The 22,236-nt window shown below is 35.5% G+C and overlaps 1 protein-coding gene across 3 annotated transcripts in view; it reads right to left on the bottom strand.

Moving 5' to 3' along the window:
* Positions 1 to 2,374: 2,374 nt before the first annotated feature.
* Positions 2,375 to 22,236, bottom strand: part of NELL1 (neural EGFL like 1) — an 881,356-nt gene continuing 861,494 nt past the window's right edge. For all 3 annotated transcript variants that reach the window (XM_007457631.1, XM_007457632.1, XM_007457633.1), the window contains 3 exons: positions 7,376 to 7,552; positions 4,864 to 5,088; positions 2,375 to 3,090 (listed from right to left, as the gene is read on the bottom strand). In XM_007457631.1, coding sequence (XP_007457693.1) covers positions 3,040 to 3,090; positions 4,864 to 5,088; positions 7,376 to 7,552 — 453 coding nt within the window. In that variant the 3' untranslated portion in view covers positions 2,375 to 3,039. The remainder of the gene's footprint in view (positions 3,091 to 4,863; positions 5,089 to 7,375; positions 7,553 to 22,236) is intronic.

Genomic DNA, 22,236 nt, shown 5'->3' with positions numbered 1-22,236 from the left:
CACCATCCCATGATAACTTATTGATACTATAAAAGATTATGAATTTAATTTTTAAAATAATTAATGGAAAACCTACCCTATGCAAGGCACTATGCTGGATATTAGAAAATGAAGATTGTATGTATTCTAGCCTATTGCATAATACAAGGAAAATGTAACAGTAACATTAGTGTAGAACTAGAAAGCTCAGAGGAGGGGAAGCTCTGAGACTAAACAAACATACACATAGCATATGAATATATATTAATGTTGCATATAAATATATATAGATTATAGATATGGTACCTATATATAACATATATGATATATGTGTATATATATTTCATATGCAACCTAGAAGGAAATGAGGCAAAATTTATGTTTAATTGATGTGTCTTGTTAATATATAGGACTTTCATCTCCCTTCATATTCTACTGTCTTGAATCACAGTGCTTTTACACTATTGAAAATCAGAAGGTAGCTACATAATTGCTTATGTATTTATCACTGTTTCTTACCAATGTGTATGCTACACTTGAAGACAATGGTTATGATCTGTAAGGAGATGTTTGTCAAACACTTTTTTTGTTCATTAAATGGATAGCCATTTCACACTGTAAATCACAGCATGAGACTTAAGCACATTCTATCAGGAGGTTTACCATACTTTTAAAAATAACTTTTCAGTTTCTGGCTGGAGAAGATATTTCAGGCAGTAATTTATTTCAGTATGATCCCCTAATGGATTCAAAGATTGTCAGCACCTTCTAAAGGCCCACATAATGGTGATCTTTAAAGTAAAAACTATTTTGTTCATCTTTTTATTTCCCCAGCTCAGCACAGTACTTTATGAATAAAGTACTCAAGTTTTTAATAAGAAACTGTCATCAATTATTTTATAGGAAGTAAAACCCCATATAGATAGGAGCTGGCAATAGTTTAAATTGTTACTAAATATCAATAACGTTTTATCATCATGTTAGCACAGATTAAATTTAAGTGAAATGAAATGAAGAAAATACTGAGTCTTATGTTTGTAGTTGTGAAACACCAGTATTTTAGGATGAGCCATCAATGCTAATGGCTCTGTAACAAAGTATGAATATATACAGATTCAATGAAAACTGTTAAATTATGGAAATTCCTTGGAAAAAAATGGAAACACACATTCTAAAATACACACCAGTGTTCAGTCATCACTTCCACCAGACGTTGGCAAAAGTTTTTGTAGAGGTAAGATGGTGATATTTTTGGTTTTGCATCTTTGTTGGAACTACTCAGTTCTGCCACTTTCTTCAGCAGTAGAGAATATATAAATGAACGTGCATGGCTGTGTTCCAATGAAATAGGCAGATGTCCGGATTTGACTCAAGGGACCATAGTTTGCCAACCACTCACTTATACAGCCACAAATGATTCTTATAATGTCTTTGTTTTTCCATTGAAAACTGACAGGTATTTTTTAATGGAGGTGCCATAAATATTTTCTAAATAATCATTTTCAAAATCTCTGTTCCAAGATTACACTTAAAGAATTAAAATGGAGACGTGTTCTAATTTACCATACTATAGCAGTAGTTGTCAAATATAGTTTTAACTGCTATATCATAATTTAGCACATGAAATTGATCTCATGTAGTGAATTGTAGTTAATTTTATCTTCACAAAAATACTGACAAATATCAATAAATAAGTAATCTTAACTTGTAATTTTTAATTATTCTATTAATATTTGGGATTTAAAATATATTTAGCATGACTGACTTAACAACTTAGGTCTTTGTCTTGATTTTGTGAACAAAACTTCATGAACCAACTTGATTCAGAACAATGATGAATTCAGGAGACTTAGGTATTACAAACCACTAAGGTGTGGTTTACTTGAAAACTACAACTGTTTTAATTCTCAGCTCAGATATAATGTCATTTGCACATTTTATTCATTTTATGTAACTCAATAACTGCCATCTCTTAAAAATATGGTAGTGGCTCAAATGAAAACATTCCCTGTTCTAAAGAAACTACTGACCATACAAACAGCTTTCTTAAAAGCATATCCTCTACCATATGTGATGTGGCATGATTTAGTAGAAAATATCATTGGACAGGCATCAGGAGACCTGGTTATCAATCCCAATGTGTTATAAATCAACTAGATCTGAACAAATTAGTTGACTGGGATACATTAATTTACTCTTATATAATGTAGGAATAACACCATGCACCTCTCCTATAGTGACAACTTGTATTAAAAAGCATGGAAGTCCCTTGTAAGTAAGTTATCAAATGCTATATAAAACCGATGCAAGGATACTTTCTCTTTCAATGCCAGAAAAGTCTGAGAGCATTGCTGTTTCTAAATTGTGGCTTAAGATTTTGTTTCATTTTGTTTTTAAGAGGGAGGAGAAAGTTCTTTTTCAAATAATTATTTATGTTTGTGGTCTTTCCCCTCTTTAACATATCATAATTGCTTTCAGCTTGCTTAAGCTGAACGAGTGGGTATCTAGGTGTGTTCAACAGTTTGAAATGTAAGTAAGATGCAGTTAGGCTCTACATACACATATTTATCAATACATTTCACAGGAATCTGAATACTAAGTTTTCAGTGGATGGGACAAAAATCACAACAGGCAACTTTATTTGTAGAATTTGATCCAAAACTCCAGAAAAAATAAACAAAAGGAGCCGAGTCTCTATTATGTTAGTACACAAAATAAACAAAAAAATACATCAACATTTACCATGAGATCATTTAAATGTGTCTGCAAATGATCTGATAAGGGAAATGTGATTTACAACATGGGAAACTTTTTTTTTTTTTTTTAAACAACCATAGACTTAAATGCACTGTGCTGTAGGTCACCTAGACTAGGTTAGCAAGAATGAGCAATGTGGTAGGTCCAAAAGGTAAACCCCCAAACACCTTCCTTCAGTGGAAACTTTGGTAATTGTCTGTGGTTAAAAACAAAAAACTAAAAACACCAACTCCTGTTCTTCATCATGTTGGATGGTTATTTTGTCCATTTTTCTCCCGCGATGATGAGTCCATTTTAAATACTTCAATTATTATGAAGACACTCCAAATCCACAGAACAGCAGACACTTCCATTCTGTGCATCAAGACACAAGCATTAGCCAATGAGACATAGAATATAAATCAATATGTAGTGTCCACCTTTATATTCAAAATGACCATCTACGTCTTGAGACCAACTCCATGAATGCTATAAAAAAATTACTAGAGAAATGCCAAAGATTTATGAGACCCTTCAGGGTCCCTCTTGTTGGCTACTGCTGGCAGTGCAACTTCATACACCCCTGTCTGAGCTCAGACCATGTTTGTTTGAGACTCCTCTGTATTTCCAAGTTGTTTGTTTACACAACTTATTCACTGGACTTACTCTAAATGAGATTCTTTCCAAAAATAACCCCCTGAAAGATAAATAGCCATTAATAATACTAGTCAAAAGTACCAAAAGAGTCTGAAAATTACTCCAAAATGGCTTACAGAAAGGTGGGCATGTTAGGGGTAAATATAGACTATCTCATGGTGACTGTGAAGGGGATGGTACATATCAATTTTGGGGAATTCATGAAAAGTCAATTACATGTATTAATGTAAATATACCTTTATAATCCTCCTAAATGAATCTCAAATCTAATCTCAGAAAAATAATACTAAATAACATAGGTCTCCACATCTCCTGGTCATTGTGTTTGATGGGGCTGAAGGTACAATGGGACCATGACTCTTGGTATATGCAGCTTGATGTCCTTTATGTATTGGGGCTGCATTTTAAGATGGTACTTTTCAGGAAGGAGACAAGAATCCCCATTTAACAGCATAAAAAGACAAGTTGGGATCCTTCCACTGATGCCTGAAGCTGAGCCAGGATTTGATAGAACTGAATGGACTAATATATATATATATATATATATATATATATATATTTTAAATATTTATTTATTTATTTATTTATTTATTTTGCGGTACGCGGGCCTCTCACTGTTGTGGCCTCTCCTCTCACTGTTGTGGCCTCTCCAGTTGCGGAGCACAGGCTCCGGACGCGCAGGCTCAGCGGCCATGGCTCACGGGCCCAGCCACTCCGTGGCACGCGGGATCTTCCCTGACCGAGGCACGAACCCGTGTCCCCTGTATCGGCAGGTGGACCCTCAACCACTGCGCCACCAGGGAAGCCCAGGCACTAATATTTTTAACATGCTTAATCATGGGAATCTTAAGCAGATGTTTCTGCAGAAATTTGACCCTTCCTAACCCTTGCTTCAAGTTGACTACAGTCATAGCTCTTCATAAGCTTTGAAGGTAGGAAGGGGTCAGTTGTTAATTTTAATGACATAGGATGCCTCATGGTAACTCCTCCAAAAAGATAGGCAAATAATCACAATTAATTAAATTGTGCAGCAAGAGCTTCAAGTCCCTGCATTAGGTACTGTGATAATTAAACAAAGCAAAAAACTTCATAGGTTTATAGAACACTTTCTTCTAACATTGGCAGTTTCATGAAAGAGCTTATAAAAATTTCCAGGATGAAAAAAGATTTTTTTTTTTTACTTTTTAATATGCAGGTCAAAATAGCTTAAATCAGCCATAATTGGGCCTAGTGCAATTGTTTAAATCCTGTATTTTAAAAGGCAAAAGAGAGGACTGTTTTATTCCATGGTTATCATTTGGAATTTGCCTTAATACATGGTACAGCTACAATCCATTCAGACAGATTAACCTCTGGTGAGAAGCAAATGCCTGCCTGTGTTTCCACCATGCCCCTTGGAACCTGTGCATTCAGAAACATCAGGAGTGGACCTCCTGCAGGTGTTCTCTGGCAATTGTTCAAGGCCTGGTTATCCTCAGGACACCCAATTACCTTGCATTTGCAGGTTGTGCAGGGAGATCCAGTCATTGTCCACACTGAGCCACTAAGCCTAGAAAGGCCATAGCTGTCCAGGCAAGTTTTCCTGATGTCATAGGCGATGTTATCAGCCAGGCAGGGGTCACTGACACAGCGGGGACAACATTCCCCTTCCAAGATGGTTGTGTACTCACAGTTCAAATTGGGGCAAGTGAGCGGCCAGCAATCTACCTCTCCTTCCTGTGGAGAGAAAGCCAAAATACTTCATCATTGACCTTATGCACAATCCTCTTGCCAAAGTCCCAGAGGGGGAAATTCTCAGGAATCTCCATCACTGTCCTCACTGACTGTTGCTACTTTAGCATCATTATGGGTATGATGTGTTTCCTCCTTGAAGAACAAATACAGACATCACCTCCTCCAGAGTGCTTTTGCTGACTGTCTATACTGTAGCCGTGGAAAGAGTTCGGTCCCATCTCTGCGTGCCAATGGCAACCCATAATTATTTTTATCGTGAGACTTATCATAATTATCAATACAATTCCAGATTACGTTTTGAGCTTTCAGGCTTTGGGCTTGTTCCTTTATCTCCCCAATGCTTAGCACAGTTCTGGTCAATAAATGCTAAGCAAATGAACAAATACATGATAAGGTACTGAGCTAGTGTGTAAACAGAAATCTATTTCTCTTAAGGTCAAAGAGGAACTTAAACCACTGTACTATTTCAATAACAACATGCACTGAGTTGCTTATATTGGATTTAAAATTGAGGTTGGGCAATATCAGGAGAACAATTTCATAATGGTTTTGAATGTAATGTCTGGCTAGTGACACATCACAAATGTGTATAAGGTGTTACAGTTCAGACAGAGCCTCCAAGTATTCCAGGATGTGGCCACTGTGGCTCTACTGAGCTGCACATAGTAGAGACTACTACCTATGTAGCCTCTTCCATTATCATGACACTCATTATAATTTATGCAAATGCATGCCTAATTATTCAGTCAGCTTCACAAGACTATGGCCTTTGGTCAGCTTCATGATAGACCATGTCTGTCATGCTCATTGTTATATCATCCAGAGTCTGGCACATACAAACTATTGATATTTATTAAATATAACCCACTTTATTCTTAAGTCGTTATTAAGTTATATTCAGCAGCTACAGTTCTCCCAGGAAACAATAACCTTAGGGTCTGGGGATGAGAGAGGATACTCTTGAAATTCTATGAAAATATCATGTCTAAAATTAATACCAATTTTTCTGAGTGCCTGATGATTGGCTTCTTCAAAGAGAAATGTAATTTTCCAGGCTGATATGGAACTTAATTCTATAGTTGTGTTGGGTTTGCCTGTTTTTGAATGGGAGATGTAAGAATGGCTATGATTTGAATATATCTGAGTTATACTCCTCAGTATTAGGAGTGATTGAGAAGGATTTGTTTCTATTAAGATTATCTGCACATTTGCCAGGTGACTTTAGAAAATCCAATAGAAATTTACAGCACAGTTTTTCTGAATGCCTGTTTTTATACAGTATCCATAGACTGAATCATTAACTTTAGCAAATGTTAAATTATGGAACACAGCTAACAGTTTCCATTACAAGTTGACTTAGTTATGACTTAGCTCCACTGGCTATAATTACATCAGAGATGGAACATCATATTCACTATGATAATGTGTCTTAACAGTCTTTGCAACATTAGAAATCTTTCTTCGTGTTATATAATTTGAAACAGAAAGAGCCAGGTCCAGAAATTAAGGTTTTTCTCTGGACTTTCTCTAACCTGATTATATCATTAGTATCCCCATATTAAGAGACATAATAACCTTCATTTTTCTACATTAAGGTTTAGCACTGTAAAACAAATTTTTCAATCTAGGAAATATGAACAATAGTAACTATCGTGCACTAAGTACCTTCTATGTGTCAAGTTCTACACTTGCCTTTCACATAACTGATCTTCACAACAGCCCTGAAAAATAGGTGCCCATCCACTTGTGTACGCTGAAGGAAAGAATGATCAAGTAAAATGTTAGGACTTGCCCAAGTTAATTACACACATCTTGCATGTGGGAGAACCAGGACTGTCTCTATGACCTAGAATCAATATCAATCCCTGATATTTCTACTATGTTCTGCTATCTCTGATATTGAAACCTTTAATGGTAATGTCCCAAGAAATGAAATATTTGGCTCTGTAAGAACTACAAGTCCCCATCAAGGCTTTGATAGCTTTCTATCATGTGGGGAATTTTATTGATCTGGAGTGGCTAAAAAGTAGCAATTGTAAACTAACTTGGACCAAATCTGTGCTATAAATGTCCTTTCTGTCTTACATGGTGTTTTAAATAGTAGAACACTAATGTCTTCTGGAAGAACATATGCCCCGTAATTAGCCACAGGACCCACAACTCCCTGCACAGGATCACAATTCGCAGGAAACTAAGTCCCACAGACAACTGAGCTTGTAAACCCCTCCAGAATATATAGGATAACACACTCTAAAGGAAGCCAACATACCAGACACCGGCACTGCTGGCAACTGTGAGTCCAGTTGTCTCCACTGCGATAGAGCTTGTGTCCGTTTTGATCTAAACATTGACTTGTGACCCTGGTGTCACACTCTGGGCAACAGAAAAGGTCAACGCTTGGATTCTGGCAATCACAAGCTGTCCGCCGGCAGAATATCTTCCCATCCTGTTTAGAAATGAGATTAAGGAGCTTTCATCATTAGGGAAACAATAAGCTGCACTATGGAAACCAAATCTTATAAACACTTTACAGAGCACATAGGAAAGATTTCTAGTCAGAGTGCTCCCCTGGCCACCCCCCATTTTGCTCGAAACAGATGCACACATGTATACTCACATATACACACCCTGCCTTTCCCTGACCTTGCTTGCAGGGCAGTCCAAGTAAACATGGAGACATTTCTAAGTTGCAGATGGAAGTCAATATGTTCTTTCAAACTTTTCTTATAAATGTTTCTTAAAAATCATTTCTAAGTAACATTATAACTAAGCAGCTAAAAATGCATAAATAGTCAAGCACTCATTTGAGTGGAAAATCATGCTGCTGTACTTTTCCCAGTTCACAATGAACAACCTAATACATTCAAATGCATTCATCTAATTTTATTTCTGGCTCAACTCTGGGAGGAAGTCTGACTATACCCTTTTTACAGAAGAATTAACTGAGGCCCAGAGAGGCTAAAAGACTTATCTAGTAACACAGAGGTAGCAATTCTCTAAGCACCACCACCAGATATTCTGGTTTTGAAATAATTTTTCTTCTACAAGATAGCTTTTAGGTTGTTTATTATAAGGAGCTACAGTAAGGTGTCACTTCCCACCTTGAGGCAGCTCCCCAAATTATAGGCAGAGTACAATTTCTGGAATAATGGCCCTGAACACTCAGAAGGGATTGAAGGTCAACAGCACTCAAACGTTAAGACAGAACGTTGTGCAGTGTTTCTCATTTATATGTCTGTTGCTCGCAGTAACTTCTCATCTCAGACAATGAAGAGCTAAAAATTTAAGGTGAGACATATGGCCACCTTTTATGGTTATAACTGCTTTGCTGAATATTTACAAAACCAGAGAATCTCAGGGCCAGAATACACCTTAGAGGACACATAACCAAACTTTCTGACCTATACTTTATTAGTCTAGAGCAACCATATTCAAAAGTCATCAAGCCTGTGCTTAAAGCTCTCCGGTCTTGAAGAACTCACCACCATGGAAGGTATTCTAATTATGCAACTCTGTACCTTTCTGAAGGTTAAAAATTGTACTTTTTCTTGCCCATCTTCATTGATCCTTGTTTACACCCTTGGTAATCATAGAACTCCCCATCCCTTCTATCACATTTTTACTCTTCGTTCTTAGAAGAGAGCTCTTACGTCTCCTCTGAAACATCTCTAATTTTTTGACCACTCCCCATAGTTTTGAATCTTCTCACTGTTGTTGTGGCCACTTTCTTTTTTAAATTTTTAATTGTTTTTATTTTAAAATATTTTTGTTTTTAAAATTTTTATTGAAATATACTTGATTTACAAAGTTGTGTTATTTTTAGCTGTACAGCTAAGTGATTGTTATACATACATGTAGATATATATTTTCTTTTTTTTTTTTACATTTTCTTCCATTATAGGTTATTACAAGATATTGAGTATAGTTCCCTGTGCTATACAATAGGTCTTTGTTGGTTATCTATTTTATATATAGTAATGTTTATATTTTAATCCCTAACTCCTACTTCATCCCCCCATTTCCCCTTTTGTAACCATAAATTGGTTTTCTATGTCTGTGGGTCTATTTCTATTTTGTATATAAGTTCATTTAATCATTTTTTAGATTCCATACATAAGTGATATCATATAATATCTTTCTCTGTCTCACTTCACTTCGTATGATAATCTCTAGGTCCATCTGTTTTGCTGCAAATGGCATTATCTCGTTCGTTTTTTATGGCTGAGTAATATCGCATTGTATATATGTACCACATCTTTATCCATTCCTCCATTGATGGACATTTAGGTTGCTTCCATGTCTTGGCTATTGTAAATAGTGCTGCGATGAATATTGGGGTGCAAGTATCTTTTTGAAGTATGGTTTTCTCCAGATATATGCCCAGGAGTGGGATTGCTGGATCGTGTGGTAGTTCCATTTTTAGTTTTGTAAGGAACCTTCATAGTGTTCTCCATGGTGGTTGTACCAAGTTACATTCCCACCAACAGTGCAGGAGGGTTCCCCTTTCTCCACACACTCTCTAGCATTTATTGTTTGTAGACTTTTTGATGATGGCCATTCTGACCAGTGTGTGGTGATACCTCATTGTGGATTTTATTTGCATTTCTCTGATAATTAGTGATGTTGAGCATCTTTTCATGGCTTTTTGGCCATCTGTATGTCTTCTTTGGAGAAATGTCCATTTAGATCTTTTGCCCATTTTTTGATTGGGTTGTTTGTTTTGTTTGTTTTTCACATAGAGCTGCATGAGCTGTTTGTATATTTTGGAGATAAATCCCTTGTCGGTCACCTTGTTTGCAAATAATTTCTCCCATTCTCTGGGTTGTCTTTTCGTCTTGTTTATGGTTTCCTTTGCTGTGCAAAAGCTTTTGAGTTTAACTAGGTTCCATTTGTTTATTTTTGTTTTTATTTTCATTACTCTAGGAGGTAGATCCTAAAAGATATTGTTGCAATTTATGTTACAGAGTGTTCTGCCTATGTTTTCCTCTAAGAGTTTTATAGTGTCCAGCTTTACACTTAGGTCTTAATCCATTTTGAGTTTACTTTTGTGAAAGGTATGAGAGAATGTTCTAATTTCATTCTTTTACATGTAGCTGTCCAGTTTTCCCAGCACCACTTATTGAAGAGACTGTCTTTTCTCCATTGTATATCCTTGCCTCCTTTATTGTAGATTAACTGACCATAGGTGCATGGGTTTATTTCTGGGCTTCCTATACTGTTTCATTAATCTATATTTCTCTTTTTGTGCCACTACCATACTGTTTTGATTACTGTAGCTTTGTAGTATAGTCTGAAGCCAGGGAGCCTGATTTCCTCCAGCTCTGTTTTTCTTAGGATTGCTTTGGCTATTCAGGGTCTTTTTGTGTTTTCATACAAATTTAAAAAGTTTTTGTTCTAGTTCTGTGAAAAATGCCATTGGTAATTTGATAGGGATTGCATTGAATCTCTAGATCATCTTGGGTAGTATAGTCATTTTCACAATATTGATTCTTCCAATCCAAGAACATGGTATATCTTTTCATCTGTTTGTATCACTTTCTATTTCTTTCATCAGCATCTTATAGTTTTCAGAGTACAAGTTTTTGCCTCCTTAGGTCGGTTTATTCCTAGGTAGTTAATAATTTTAGATGCAGTGGTAAATGGAATTGTTTCCTTAATTTGTCTTTCTGAATTTCTGTTGTTAGTGTATAGAAATACAAGAGATTTCTGTGTATTAATTTTCTATTCTGCAACTTTACCAAATTCATTGATGAGCTCTAGTAGTTTATGGTAGTGTCTTTAGAATTTTCTATGTATAGTATGATGTCATCTGCAAACAATGACAGTTTTACATCTTTTCCATTTTGGATTTTTCTCTTTCTTTTTCATCTCTAATTGCATGGCTAGGACTTCCAAAACTATGTTGAATAAAAGTGGTGCGAGTGGACATCCTTGTCTTGTTCCTGATCTTAGAGGAAATGCTTTCCGCTTTTCACGATTGAGAATGATGTCAGGTGTGGGTTTGTCATATATGGCCTTTATTATGTTGAGGAAAGTTCCCTCTATGATCACTTTCTGGGGAGTTGTTTTCTTTTATATCATAAATAGTATTAAATTTTGTCAGAAGCATTTTCTGCATCTATTGAGATGATCATATGGTTTTTATTCTTCAGTTTGTTGATGTGGTGTATCATACTGATTGATTTGTAGATATTGAAGAATCCTTGCATCCCTGGGACAAATACCACTTGATCATAGTGTATGACCCTTTTAATGTATTGTTGGATTCGGCTGGCTAGTACTTTGTTGAGTATTTTTGCATTTATGTTCATCAATGATATTGGCCTGTAATTTTCCTTTTTGTGGTATCTTTGTCTGGTTTTGGTATCAGAGGGATAGTGGCCTCATAGAGCTTGGGGGGTGTTCCTTCCTCTGCAAATTTATGGTAGAGTTTCAGAAGGACAGGTGTTAATTCTTCCCTAAATGGTTGATAGAATTTGTCTGTGAATACATCTGGTCCTGGACTTTTGTTTGTTGGGAATTCTTTAATCACAGTTTCAAGTTCAGTGCTTGTGGTTGGTCTGTTCATATTTTCTATCTCTTCCCGGTTCACACTTGGGAGATTGTACTTTTCTAAGAATTTGTCCATTTCTTCCAGGTTGTCCATTTATTGGCATATAGTTGCTTGTGGAGTCTCTTATGATCATTTTTATTTCTGTCATGTTAGTTTTAACTTCTCCTTTTTCATTTCTAATTCTATTGATTTGAGCCCTTTCCCTCTTTTTCTTGATGAGTCTTGCTAAAGGTTTATCAATTTTGTTTATCTTTTCCAGGAGCCAGCTTTTAGTTTCATTGATCTTTTCCAATGTTTTCTTCACCTCTATTTCATTAATTTCTGCTCTGATCTTATGACTTCTTTGCTTCTACTAACTTTCACTTTCGTTTGTTCTTCTTTCTGTACTTGCTTTAGGTGTAAGGTTAGGTTGTTTGAGATTTTTCTTGTTTCCTGAGGTAAGATTGTGTTGCTATAAACTTCCCTCTTAGATCTGTTTTTGCTGTGTCCTATAGGTTTTGGATCGTCGTGTTTTCATTGTCATTTTTCTCTAGGTGTTTTTTGATTTCCTCTTTGATTTCTTCAGTGATCCATTGGCTGCTTTGTAACGTATTTTTTAGCCTCTGTGTGTTTGTGCTTTTTACAGTATTTTTCCTGTATTTGATTTCTAATCTCATGGCATCGTGGTCAGAAAAGATGCTTGATATGATGTCAAATTTCTCAAATTTTACCGAGGCTTAATTTGTGGCCCAAGATGTGATCTATCCTCCATGTGCACTTGAGAGAAAAGTGTATTCTGCTGCTTTCAGATGGAATGTTCTATAAATTAAGTCCATCTGTTCTAATGTGTCATTTAAGGCCTGTGTTTCCTTATTGATTTTCTGGCTGGATGACCTGTCCATTGATGCAAGTGGGATGTTAAAGTCCCTCACTATTATTGTGTTACTGTCAATTGTCCATTTATGTCTGTAAACATTTGCCTTATATATATTGAGGTGCTCCTATGTTGGGTGCACATATATTCACAATTGTTTTATCTTCTTCTTGGATTGATCCCTTGGTCATTATGTAGTATCCTTCTTTGTCTCTTGTAACAGTCCTTATCTTACAGTCTATTTTGTCTGATATGAGTATTGCTACTCCAGCTTTCTTTTGATTTCCATTTGCATGGAATACCTTTTTCCATCCCTTCATTTACTGCCACCTTCTTCAACAGTTTTGAGCATTCCCAATAATTGTTGTCTACCATCAATTTAACATTTATTTCATGTCACATTGTGCCGACTCTTTTATATGCATTGTTACATTTAATACTGATTATTCAGTGGAATAGACATTTTTATCTCCATTTCTCAAATGAGGTAGCTGAATTAGAGAGCTGAATATAATTCCTCAGTAATGGTCTGACCAACACAAAATGAAGTGAGACTCATGGTCACCTTGTTTTAAGTACTGTACTTTTATAAATGCAGCCTGATTTCAATATTTACTTCCTTACTTACTTTGGTTATGTCATAGTGTTGACCTCTACGAGGTTAATGAAGACTAAAACCTCATTAAGCCCTATTGTGTCTTGTGTGGTTAGTTGTTTGGAAGTGTAAAACTTGGTGTTTATCCATATTGTATTTCATCTTGTTAGATCCATTTCATTTCCCTGGCCTGTCACAATGTTTTCTAAATGCTGTGTCTGTCATTCATCTTAGTTTGTCCTCCTTCAGTTTAGTGACATCTGCAAACTTGATGGGCCTGCCCTTAGGGTCTTCGTCTACTTCATGGATAACAATGTTGAATAGGACAGGGCTTGCTGAAATATGTTTACTGCCAGCTAAAGTGGAAATCTTTACATTCTTTATGGAGACATGCTGGCTACATATGTAATGAAGTAACAGGTTAAAAAATGCTTTACCTCAAATGGTGTGCATCAGCTCTATTACTAGGAGAAATGACAAGAAATCAGTGTTCAAAATATTAGGGGATGAAAGATTATATGTATATACATGCATACACATACATACGTATGCATATATACATATATGTATACAAACACACGTATGTTTGCACATATTTATAGAGAGAGCAAGCAAGAGACTCTAGTTAAGCAGATGAACTGTGTCAGGGAATTCAGCTAGTCTGGACAAAGGAGTGTCCAGGTCCTAGGAATTTTTCAACAATAGACCTTCAGCTTATACATATACCATGATTTTAACTCACTAATATATTTGGTTTATATAACCATACCCCAAATGACTCCCCTATGGATTTAACAGAAGCTAAGAAAAATGATAGCTATGACATGAAAACATTTGGTCAGCTCAGCTGACCACAGTATTACTCTCCCCAAGTATAGAAGGACCAGGTCTTAGGAACCCACATGGCTATTTATGAACAACATCAAACACAGGGATAGATTCTTCTGGAGGTACTGTTCAACAGGCAATGAGACCCAATCAGAATGTCAAGTTTCTCTGTGTGTGCTGTTCAAAAGAATGAATAAGAAAAAGTGAATAGCCTCCAGGGTTAGTTCAAAGTAATTTCACATCTCATCAATTATGTGAGAATGCCAAATAGGGCCCTCTTAGACTTTAACAGGCTTCAGAACAATAGCCATGTTCACACTGGCTTTTGAATTACAGGTTAACTGTCAAGAAAATTATTTTCCACTTTTACTGGGAAATAATTGTCATACATCATTGTATAAGTTTAAGGAGTTGCAGCAGAGTGGTGTTTGACTTGCATATATTGTGAAAGGATTACAATTGCTTCAGCTAACATCCATTTCCTTATATAGATAAGAAAAAAAAAAGTAAAAAAAAAGAGGTGAAAAAGTTCTCCTTTGATGTTAACTATTAGGATTTACTCTCTTAATAACTTCCCTATATATTAGACAGCAGTGTTAGCTCTAGTTGTCATGCTGTACATTACATCCCTAGCACTTACTTGTCTTACAGAAGTTTGTACCTTTTGACCACCTTCTTTCAATCCCCCACCCACCCTCTACTTCTACAAGTCTGATCTCTTTTTCTCTGTTTTTGCTTGTTTGTGTGTTTGTTGGGCTTTTTTGGTCCCACCTGTAACTGAAATCATACAGTATTTGTCTTTCTCTTTCTGATTTATTTTACTTACCATAATGCCATTAAGGTCCATCCATGTTGTTGCAAATGGTAGGAGTTCCTCATTTTTTTCTGGCTGAATGATATTGTGCTGTAAATATATACCACGACTTCTTCATCCACTCATCCATCTATGAACACTTAGGTTGTTTCTGTGTCTTAGCTATTGTAAATAATGCTGCTATGAACATGTGGGTGCAGATATCATTTTGGGTTAGTGTTTTCATTTCCTTTGGGTATATTCCTAGTAGTAAAACTGCTGGATCATAGGGTAATTTTATTAAGTTTTTTTTAGGATCCTCCATACTGTTTTCCACAGTGGTCATAGTAATTTTCAATCCCACTAACGGTGCACAAGGGTTACCTTTCCTCCACATTCAAGCCAGTATTTGTTATCTCTTGTCTGTTTGATGATGGCCATTTGAACAGGCATGAGGTGATACCTCTTTGTGGTTTTAATGTGCATTTTCTTAATGACTAGTGATGCTGAGCATCTTTTGATGTACCTGTTGGCTTTTCATCTATCTTCTTCTGAGAAATGTCTATGCAGGTCCTTAATGCATATTTAGTTGTGTTATTTGTTTTTATGCTATTGAGTTGTATGAGTTCTTTATATATCTTAATGCCTTGTCAGATAGATGGTTTGCAATTTTTTTTTCCCATTCCATAGGTTGTATTTTCATTTTGAGGATGGTTTCTTATGCTGTCCAGAAGTTTTTAGCTTGATGTAGTCCAAACTGTTTATTTTAAAAATTTTGCTGCTTATGCTTTAGGTGTCATATAAAAAAATCATTACCATGACAAGGAGCTTTATTCCTATTTTTTCTTCTAAGTGTTTCATGGTTTAAGGTCTTACATTTAAATCTTTAATCCATTTTTAATTTTTGTGAATGGTGTAAAATAGTGGTGCTATTTTATTTTTACATATGAATATTCAATTATCACTGCAGCATTTATTGAAGAGATGTTTTTTCTCCTCCATTGAGTATTCTTGGCTCCTTTGTCAAGTATTAGTTGACCGTATGTGCTTGGTTTTATTTCTGAGCTCTTGATCCTGTTCCAGTGGTTCATTTGTCTGTTTTTATGCTCGTGTAATACTCTCTTGATGATGATAGCTTAATAGTATAGCTTGAAATGAGAAAGTGTAATGCCAACTGCTTTGCTCTTCTTTCTCAGTATTTCTTTGTTATTTGGATCTTCTGAGGTTCCATATAAATTTTAGGAGTATTTTTTCCACTTCTGTAAAAACTGCCATTGAAATCTTGATAGGGATTGCATTAAATCTACAGATGTCTTTTGGTAGTATTGACATTTTAAAAATATTAATTCTTCCAATTCATGAATATGGGATATGTTTCCATTTATTATTATCTTCTTTAATTGCTTTCATCAGTGTCTTGTAGATTTCAGAGTAGAGATCTTTCACCTCCTTAGGTAAATTTATTCCTAAGTATTTTATTGTTTTTGATGCTATTGTAAATGGGATCAATTTCTTTCTTTTTCAGAAAATTCATTGTTAGTATATAGAACATGACTGATTTTTGTATGTTAATTTTGTATCTTGCAAATTTACTGATTTTTTTTCATTAGATCTCATAGATTTTGGTTGAGTCTTAGGATTTTCTCTATACAAAATCATGTCATCTGCAAATAGAGACAACTGTACTTCTCCCTTTCCAGTTCTGATACCTGTTATTGCTTTATTACCCTGACTTCTCTAGCTAGGACTTCTAGCACCATGTTGATAGGAAGGATGAGAGTGAGCACCCTTGTCTTGTTGCTGATCTTAGAGGAAAAACTTGCAACATTTTAATATGTTAAATGTATTATATTATTTAGTATGATGTTAGCTGGGGGCTTATGTCATATATGGCCTTTATTATGTTGAGGCACGTTCCTTCCATGCCTAATTTGCTAAGAGTTTTTATTATGAAGAAGAGATGTTGAATTTTGTCAGATGTTTTTCTGCTTCTATTGAGGTGTTCATATGGGTCTTTAATTATATTGACGTGATATATCACATTGATTGATTTGCCTATGTTGAACCATCCTGGTATCCAAGGGATAATCCCACGTGGTTATGGTGAATGATTCCTTTAATGTGCTGCCAAATTTGGTTTGCTAGTATTTTGAGAATTTTTGCATATATACACATCAGGGATATTGGCCTATAGTTCTCTTTCTACTAGGGTCCTGTCCTGGTTTTGTTAAAAGGAAAATGCTGGCCTTGTAAAAAGATTTAGGGAGTGTTCCCTCTTCAGTTTTGGGGGGGCAGAGTTTGAGAAGGATGGGTGTTAATTATTCTTTCCTTATTTCATTCCTTCCTTCCTTCATTCTTTCTCTATTTTAATTGAATCATAGTTGATTTACATTTTATTAATTTCAGGTGTACAATAGATTCAATATTTTTATACATTATACTCCATGAAAGACATTATAAAATACTGGCTATATTCCCTTTGTTGTACAATATATCCTTGTATCTTATTTACAAGTAGTAGCTTTTTTTTTTTTTGCTGTACGTGGGCCTCTCACTGTTGTGGCCTCTCCCGTTGTGGAGCACAGGCTCCGGACGTGCAGGCTCAGCGGCCATGGCTCATGGGCCCAGCTGCTCCACAGCATGTGGGATCCTCCCAGACCGGGGCACGAACCCGTGTCCCCTGCATCGGCAGGCAGACTCTCAACCACTGCGCCACCAGCGAAGCCCTACAAATAGTAGCTTTTAACTCTTAATCCCTTACCCCTATCTTGCCCTTCCCATCATCTTGCCCCTCCCCTCTTCCTACCAGTAACCACTGGTTTGTTGTCTATATCTGAGTCTTTTTTTGGTTGTTGTTGTATTCATTCATTTGCTTTATTTTTTAGATTCCACATGTGTTATAACATACCATCCTTCTCTGACTTATTGCACTAAGCATAATGCCCTCTAGGTCCACCCATGTTGTTACAAATGGCACAATTTAATGCTTTTTTTATGGCTGAGCAATATTCCATTGTATGCGTGCTTGTGTGTATATGTATGTGTGTGTCTGTATATACCACATTTTCTTTATCCATTCATTTGTTGAAGGAAACTTAGGTTGCTTCCATATCTTGGCTAGTGTAAGTAATGCTGCTGTGAACATTGGGGTGCATGAATCTTTTCAAATTAGTGTTTTCATTTTCTTTAGATATATACCCAGGAGTGGAATTGCTGGTCATATGGTAGTTATATTTTTAGATTTTTGAGGCCCTTCCACACAGTTTTCCACAGTGGCTGCACCAATTTACATTCCCACCAACAGAGCACTAGGTTTTCCCTTTCTTCCACATCCTCACAAACATGTTATTTGTGGTCTATTTGATGATAGCCATTCTGACAGGTGTGAGGTAATATCTCCTTGTGGTTTTTGATTTGCACTTCTCTGATTAGAGATATTGAGTATCTTTTCATATGCCTGTTGTCCATCTGTACGTCTTCTTTGAAAAAATGTCTATTCAGGTCCTCTGATGTTTTTTAATTGGGTTGTTTGTTTTTCTGATATTGAGTTGTATGAGCAGTTTATAGATTTTGGATATTAATCCATCATCAGTTATATAATTTACAAATATATCTCCCATTCTGTAGGCAGTCTTTTTGTTGATGGTTTTCTTTGCTGTACAAAAGATTTTAAGTTTAATTAGGTACCATTTGTTTGTTGGGTTTTTTTGTTGTTTGGTTTTTTTGCTTTTGTTTCCTTTTCCTGAGTTGAGAGATGCAAAATAATATTGCTACACTTTATGTCAAAGGGTTTTCTGCCTATGTTTTCCTCTAGGAGTTATGTGGATAACAAAATAGATCTTTAATCTATTTTGTGTTTATTTTTCTATATGGTATAAAGAAATGTTCATTATTTTCATGTAGCTGTCCAGTCTTCTCAGCACCACTTCTTGAAGAGACTGTCTTCTCCCCATTGTATATTCTTCCCTCCTTTGTTGTAGGTTAATTGATCATAAGTGTGTGAATTTATTTCTGGGCTGTCTATTCTGGTCCATTGATCTATATGTCTGTTTTTGTGCCAGTACTATACTGTTTGGAATACCATAGCTTCAAAGTATAGTCTATAGCCAGGGAGCATGATACCTCCAATTCTGTTCTTTTTTCTCAAAGTTCTGTTCTTTTTTCTCAAGAGTGCCTTGACTATTCAGGGTGTTTTGTGGTTCCAAATCAATGTTAGGATTATATGTCATGGAGTATTTTTATAGAGATTGCATTAAAGCTGTAGATTGCTTTGAGTAATATGGACATCTTAACAATATTAACACATTATTGCCTGGGAGATTTTTGCAGAAACTAACACCTGTGGCTGGCAATTTGTGATATAAGTGAATATTGAAACACCTCAGAATCAAACAGCATTTAAGCAAATATCAAAAACTTGTTTTTGCACTTACTGTATTTATTTGAAACTTTGTGCATGTCTTACTAAACCATTCTAATATTTTGTTGGAGTGCTATAGGCAGTATATAGCATGTACCTCTCTGCAGGGGAATAGAGCAGGGGAATATTGCAAATATACCATGTTTCACTGCGCTTTCCCCTGGATAAAGCAGAGTTTACACTTTCTGGTATCATTTTTTTTTTTTTTTTTTAGTCCTGTGGGTATTATTTCCTCTAGAATATGTTCTTTTATTTTACCTGATAGTTGACAAGGTGGATCTTTGTGGGGGGGCTCTTTTATAAACTCCACAAGAAGGACCAGGTGCAGGGCTACCACTACATTCACTACATTCAGAATGGTCAGTTACCCATACTCTAGGTATTGCTAACAAAAATTGCCTGTAAGTCATTTTATTCTGTGCATTAAGGCTACAATAAATTTTAAATGCATTGAATAAACTTCAATTGTTCAGAAACCCACTTTCTATTACCGTTTTTGAGTTTTCTGGAGGATACTGAAGTTTGCCAGATATTGATTGGATCAATCAACTCCTTTCATATATTTATTATACTCGAATATACAAGTGGACTTAGTTATGTGATAGCCAGTCCTCCTGTCTTCCTTTCCTGTAGATGTTGTGGAGGTGTCATGAATAGTTGTCACTATGCAGACTAGCCTCTTGTCTTTCCACATAAGAAGAATCACTTCTCCCTTCTGTAAGAATGTCATTTCCCCTCACTGTAGATTTTTGGATTTCTCCTTTAATTGGTTTGGTAGACTCTGATTCTCTCTTATAGTCCCACAAACTCTGGTTTTGTTTTTCAACAATATTTCAGATGTGAACACACTGTTGTAATAATTGTCTTGGTAAATATGGTACCATGAACCCAGATAAGGTTGTAGGACTGATAATATTGTTTCTTGCAGTTTCTTTCCTTCACCTATATAAATTTCAAGGTTGTATATGTATCCAGTTTCACTTTCACTAACCATCCTGACCAAAATTCCATATTTTGTAAGTCTTCCGGGATTATAGGTTTTGAATCTGAGTTGTCCTCTCCACTTTATCATTGCCTCCTCAAGTGATGGCTCTTGTTTGGGTATATAGATCAACTGAAATTTTGGTAGAAAATAATCCAAGAGGTTTACCTTTTGAAATTCTGTCTGCAGGAAGTGGAGTTTCTGAGTTATCATTAAAGTGAAGAAATGGCATTATTTGTTCAAACCTTCTTCTCATCATAATCTTTGGTAAGATAGGTGTTTCAGTAAGGATCAGTCGACCAATATTCTTTCCAGTGTGATTTTCTTATCTGTCCCATCAAACTTATTAATCTAAGAAACCTCTTCATGTCACTATTGGTTACATCAGTCCATTTTAAAGTCTTATCATACTTTTTATATGATTTTTCATTCTGTTGGTGATACAAGTTTGTTTGAGAAGCTACCAACTCGAAAAAGTTGTTATTGAAAATTCTGTTATTTCACTAACACTTTGTGGGTTATTACATTCAATAGTTACACCAGACATACCTGTAAAGTCTTCTAATTTTCATGAGATGTTGTCTTCAGTCCACTGTAGAAGCAAAGGAGCATTCTCCAGAACCGTGAGTTTCATTTTCACTTTCCATATCAGAATCAATCACTGAGGTTTTTTCATCTTTTTGTTGGTCTAATATGCACACTGTCTGAATCAGAACTGTCATCTTCTGTGACACTAGTATTTATGTCACTCAGATAATCAGAGAAAGTATCTGCATAAAATTTACTGAAAAGTTCTTCTTCAAAGTTTCGTGATGTGTCATTTTTGAAAATTTTATGGTAATAAAAGGGCGTTTATCAGATACACAAGGTAGGTTGGAACAAAAACCTAATGGAGAAAAATATGAATGAATGACAACCATAAGTTGTACAATGAACCCTTGGTCAATTTTAAGCTCTAACAACTTTGCACGGTGATGTGAATTGTATCACCCTCTAAAAAACTTATTGACACATCTCTGGTCAATAAATTGTTCATTCTTTCACTCCAAGAACAAGAGATATCTTTCCAGTTTTCTGTTTCATCTTCAATTCCTTTATCAATGTCTCATAGTTTTCAGAGTATTGGTCTTTCACCTCTTGGTTAAGTTTATTTTTAGGTAGTTTATTCTTTTTGATGTGACTTTAAACAGGATCGCTTTCTTGATCTCTCTATTAATTCATTCTTAGTGTATACAAAGCAACAGATTTCTGTATATTAATTTTGTATCCTGCACATATACTGAATTCATTTACTTAAATAATTTCTTCGGCTGAGACTTTAGGATTTTTTAATGTAGTATCACTTCATCTGCAGCTAGTGGCAGTTTTACTTCTTCTTCCCTTCCAATTTGGATGTCTTTTATTTCATTTCCTTATCTGATTGCTGTGTCTAGGACTTCCATTACTATGTTAAATAGAAATGGTGAATGTGGGCATCCTTATCTTGTTTCTGATTTCAGAGGAAAAGCTTTAAACTCTTCACCATTGAGTATGATGTTAACTGTGGGTTTGTCATAAATGGTCCTTATTTTTGTAAGCTATGTTTCCTGTTTACCAACATTGATGAGAGTTTTTATCATGAATGGGTGTTGAATTTTGTCAAATGCTTTTTTATGTGTCTACTGAGATGATCATGTGATAAAAAGATTTTTTATCATTTCTTTTGTTAATGAAGTGTATCACATCATTTTGCAAATAATGGACCATTGTTGCATCCCTGAAATAAAACCCACTTGATTATGGTGTGGATCCTTTTTATATATTGTTAAATTTGGTTTGCTAATATATTGTTGAATTTTTGCATCTATATTTATCAGAGATATTGATCTGTAATTTTCTTTTTATGTAGTGTCTGTATGGTTTTGGTATCAGGGTAATGCTGACCTGTAGAATGAATTTGTGAATGTTCCCTCCTCTTTGATTTCTGAAATAGTTTGAGAAAGATAGGTATTATCTCGTTATATTTTTGGGAGAATTCCCCTGTGACGCCATCCAGTCCTGGACTTCCGTTTGCTGGGAGGTTTATTATTATTATAATTATTAATTCAATTTCACTACTAGTACTCA

This window comes from Lipotes vexillifer, unplaced genomic scaffold (genome assembly GCF_000442215.2).
Source record: "Lipotes vexillifer unplaced genomic scaffold, Lipotes_vexillifer_v1.1 scaffold505, whole genome shotgun sequence".
In the NCBI taxonomy this organism is placed as follows: Eukaryota; Metazoa; Chordata; class Mammalia; order Artiodactyla; family Lipotidae; genus Lipotes; species Lipotes vexillifer.
This window is presented reverse-complemented; position numbering and strand designations above follow the sequence as displayed.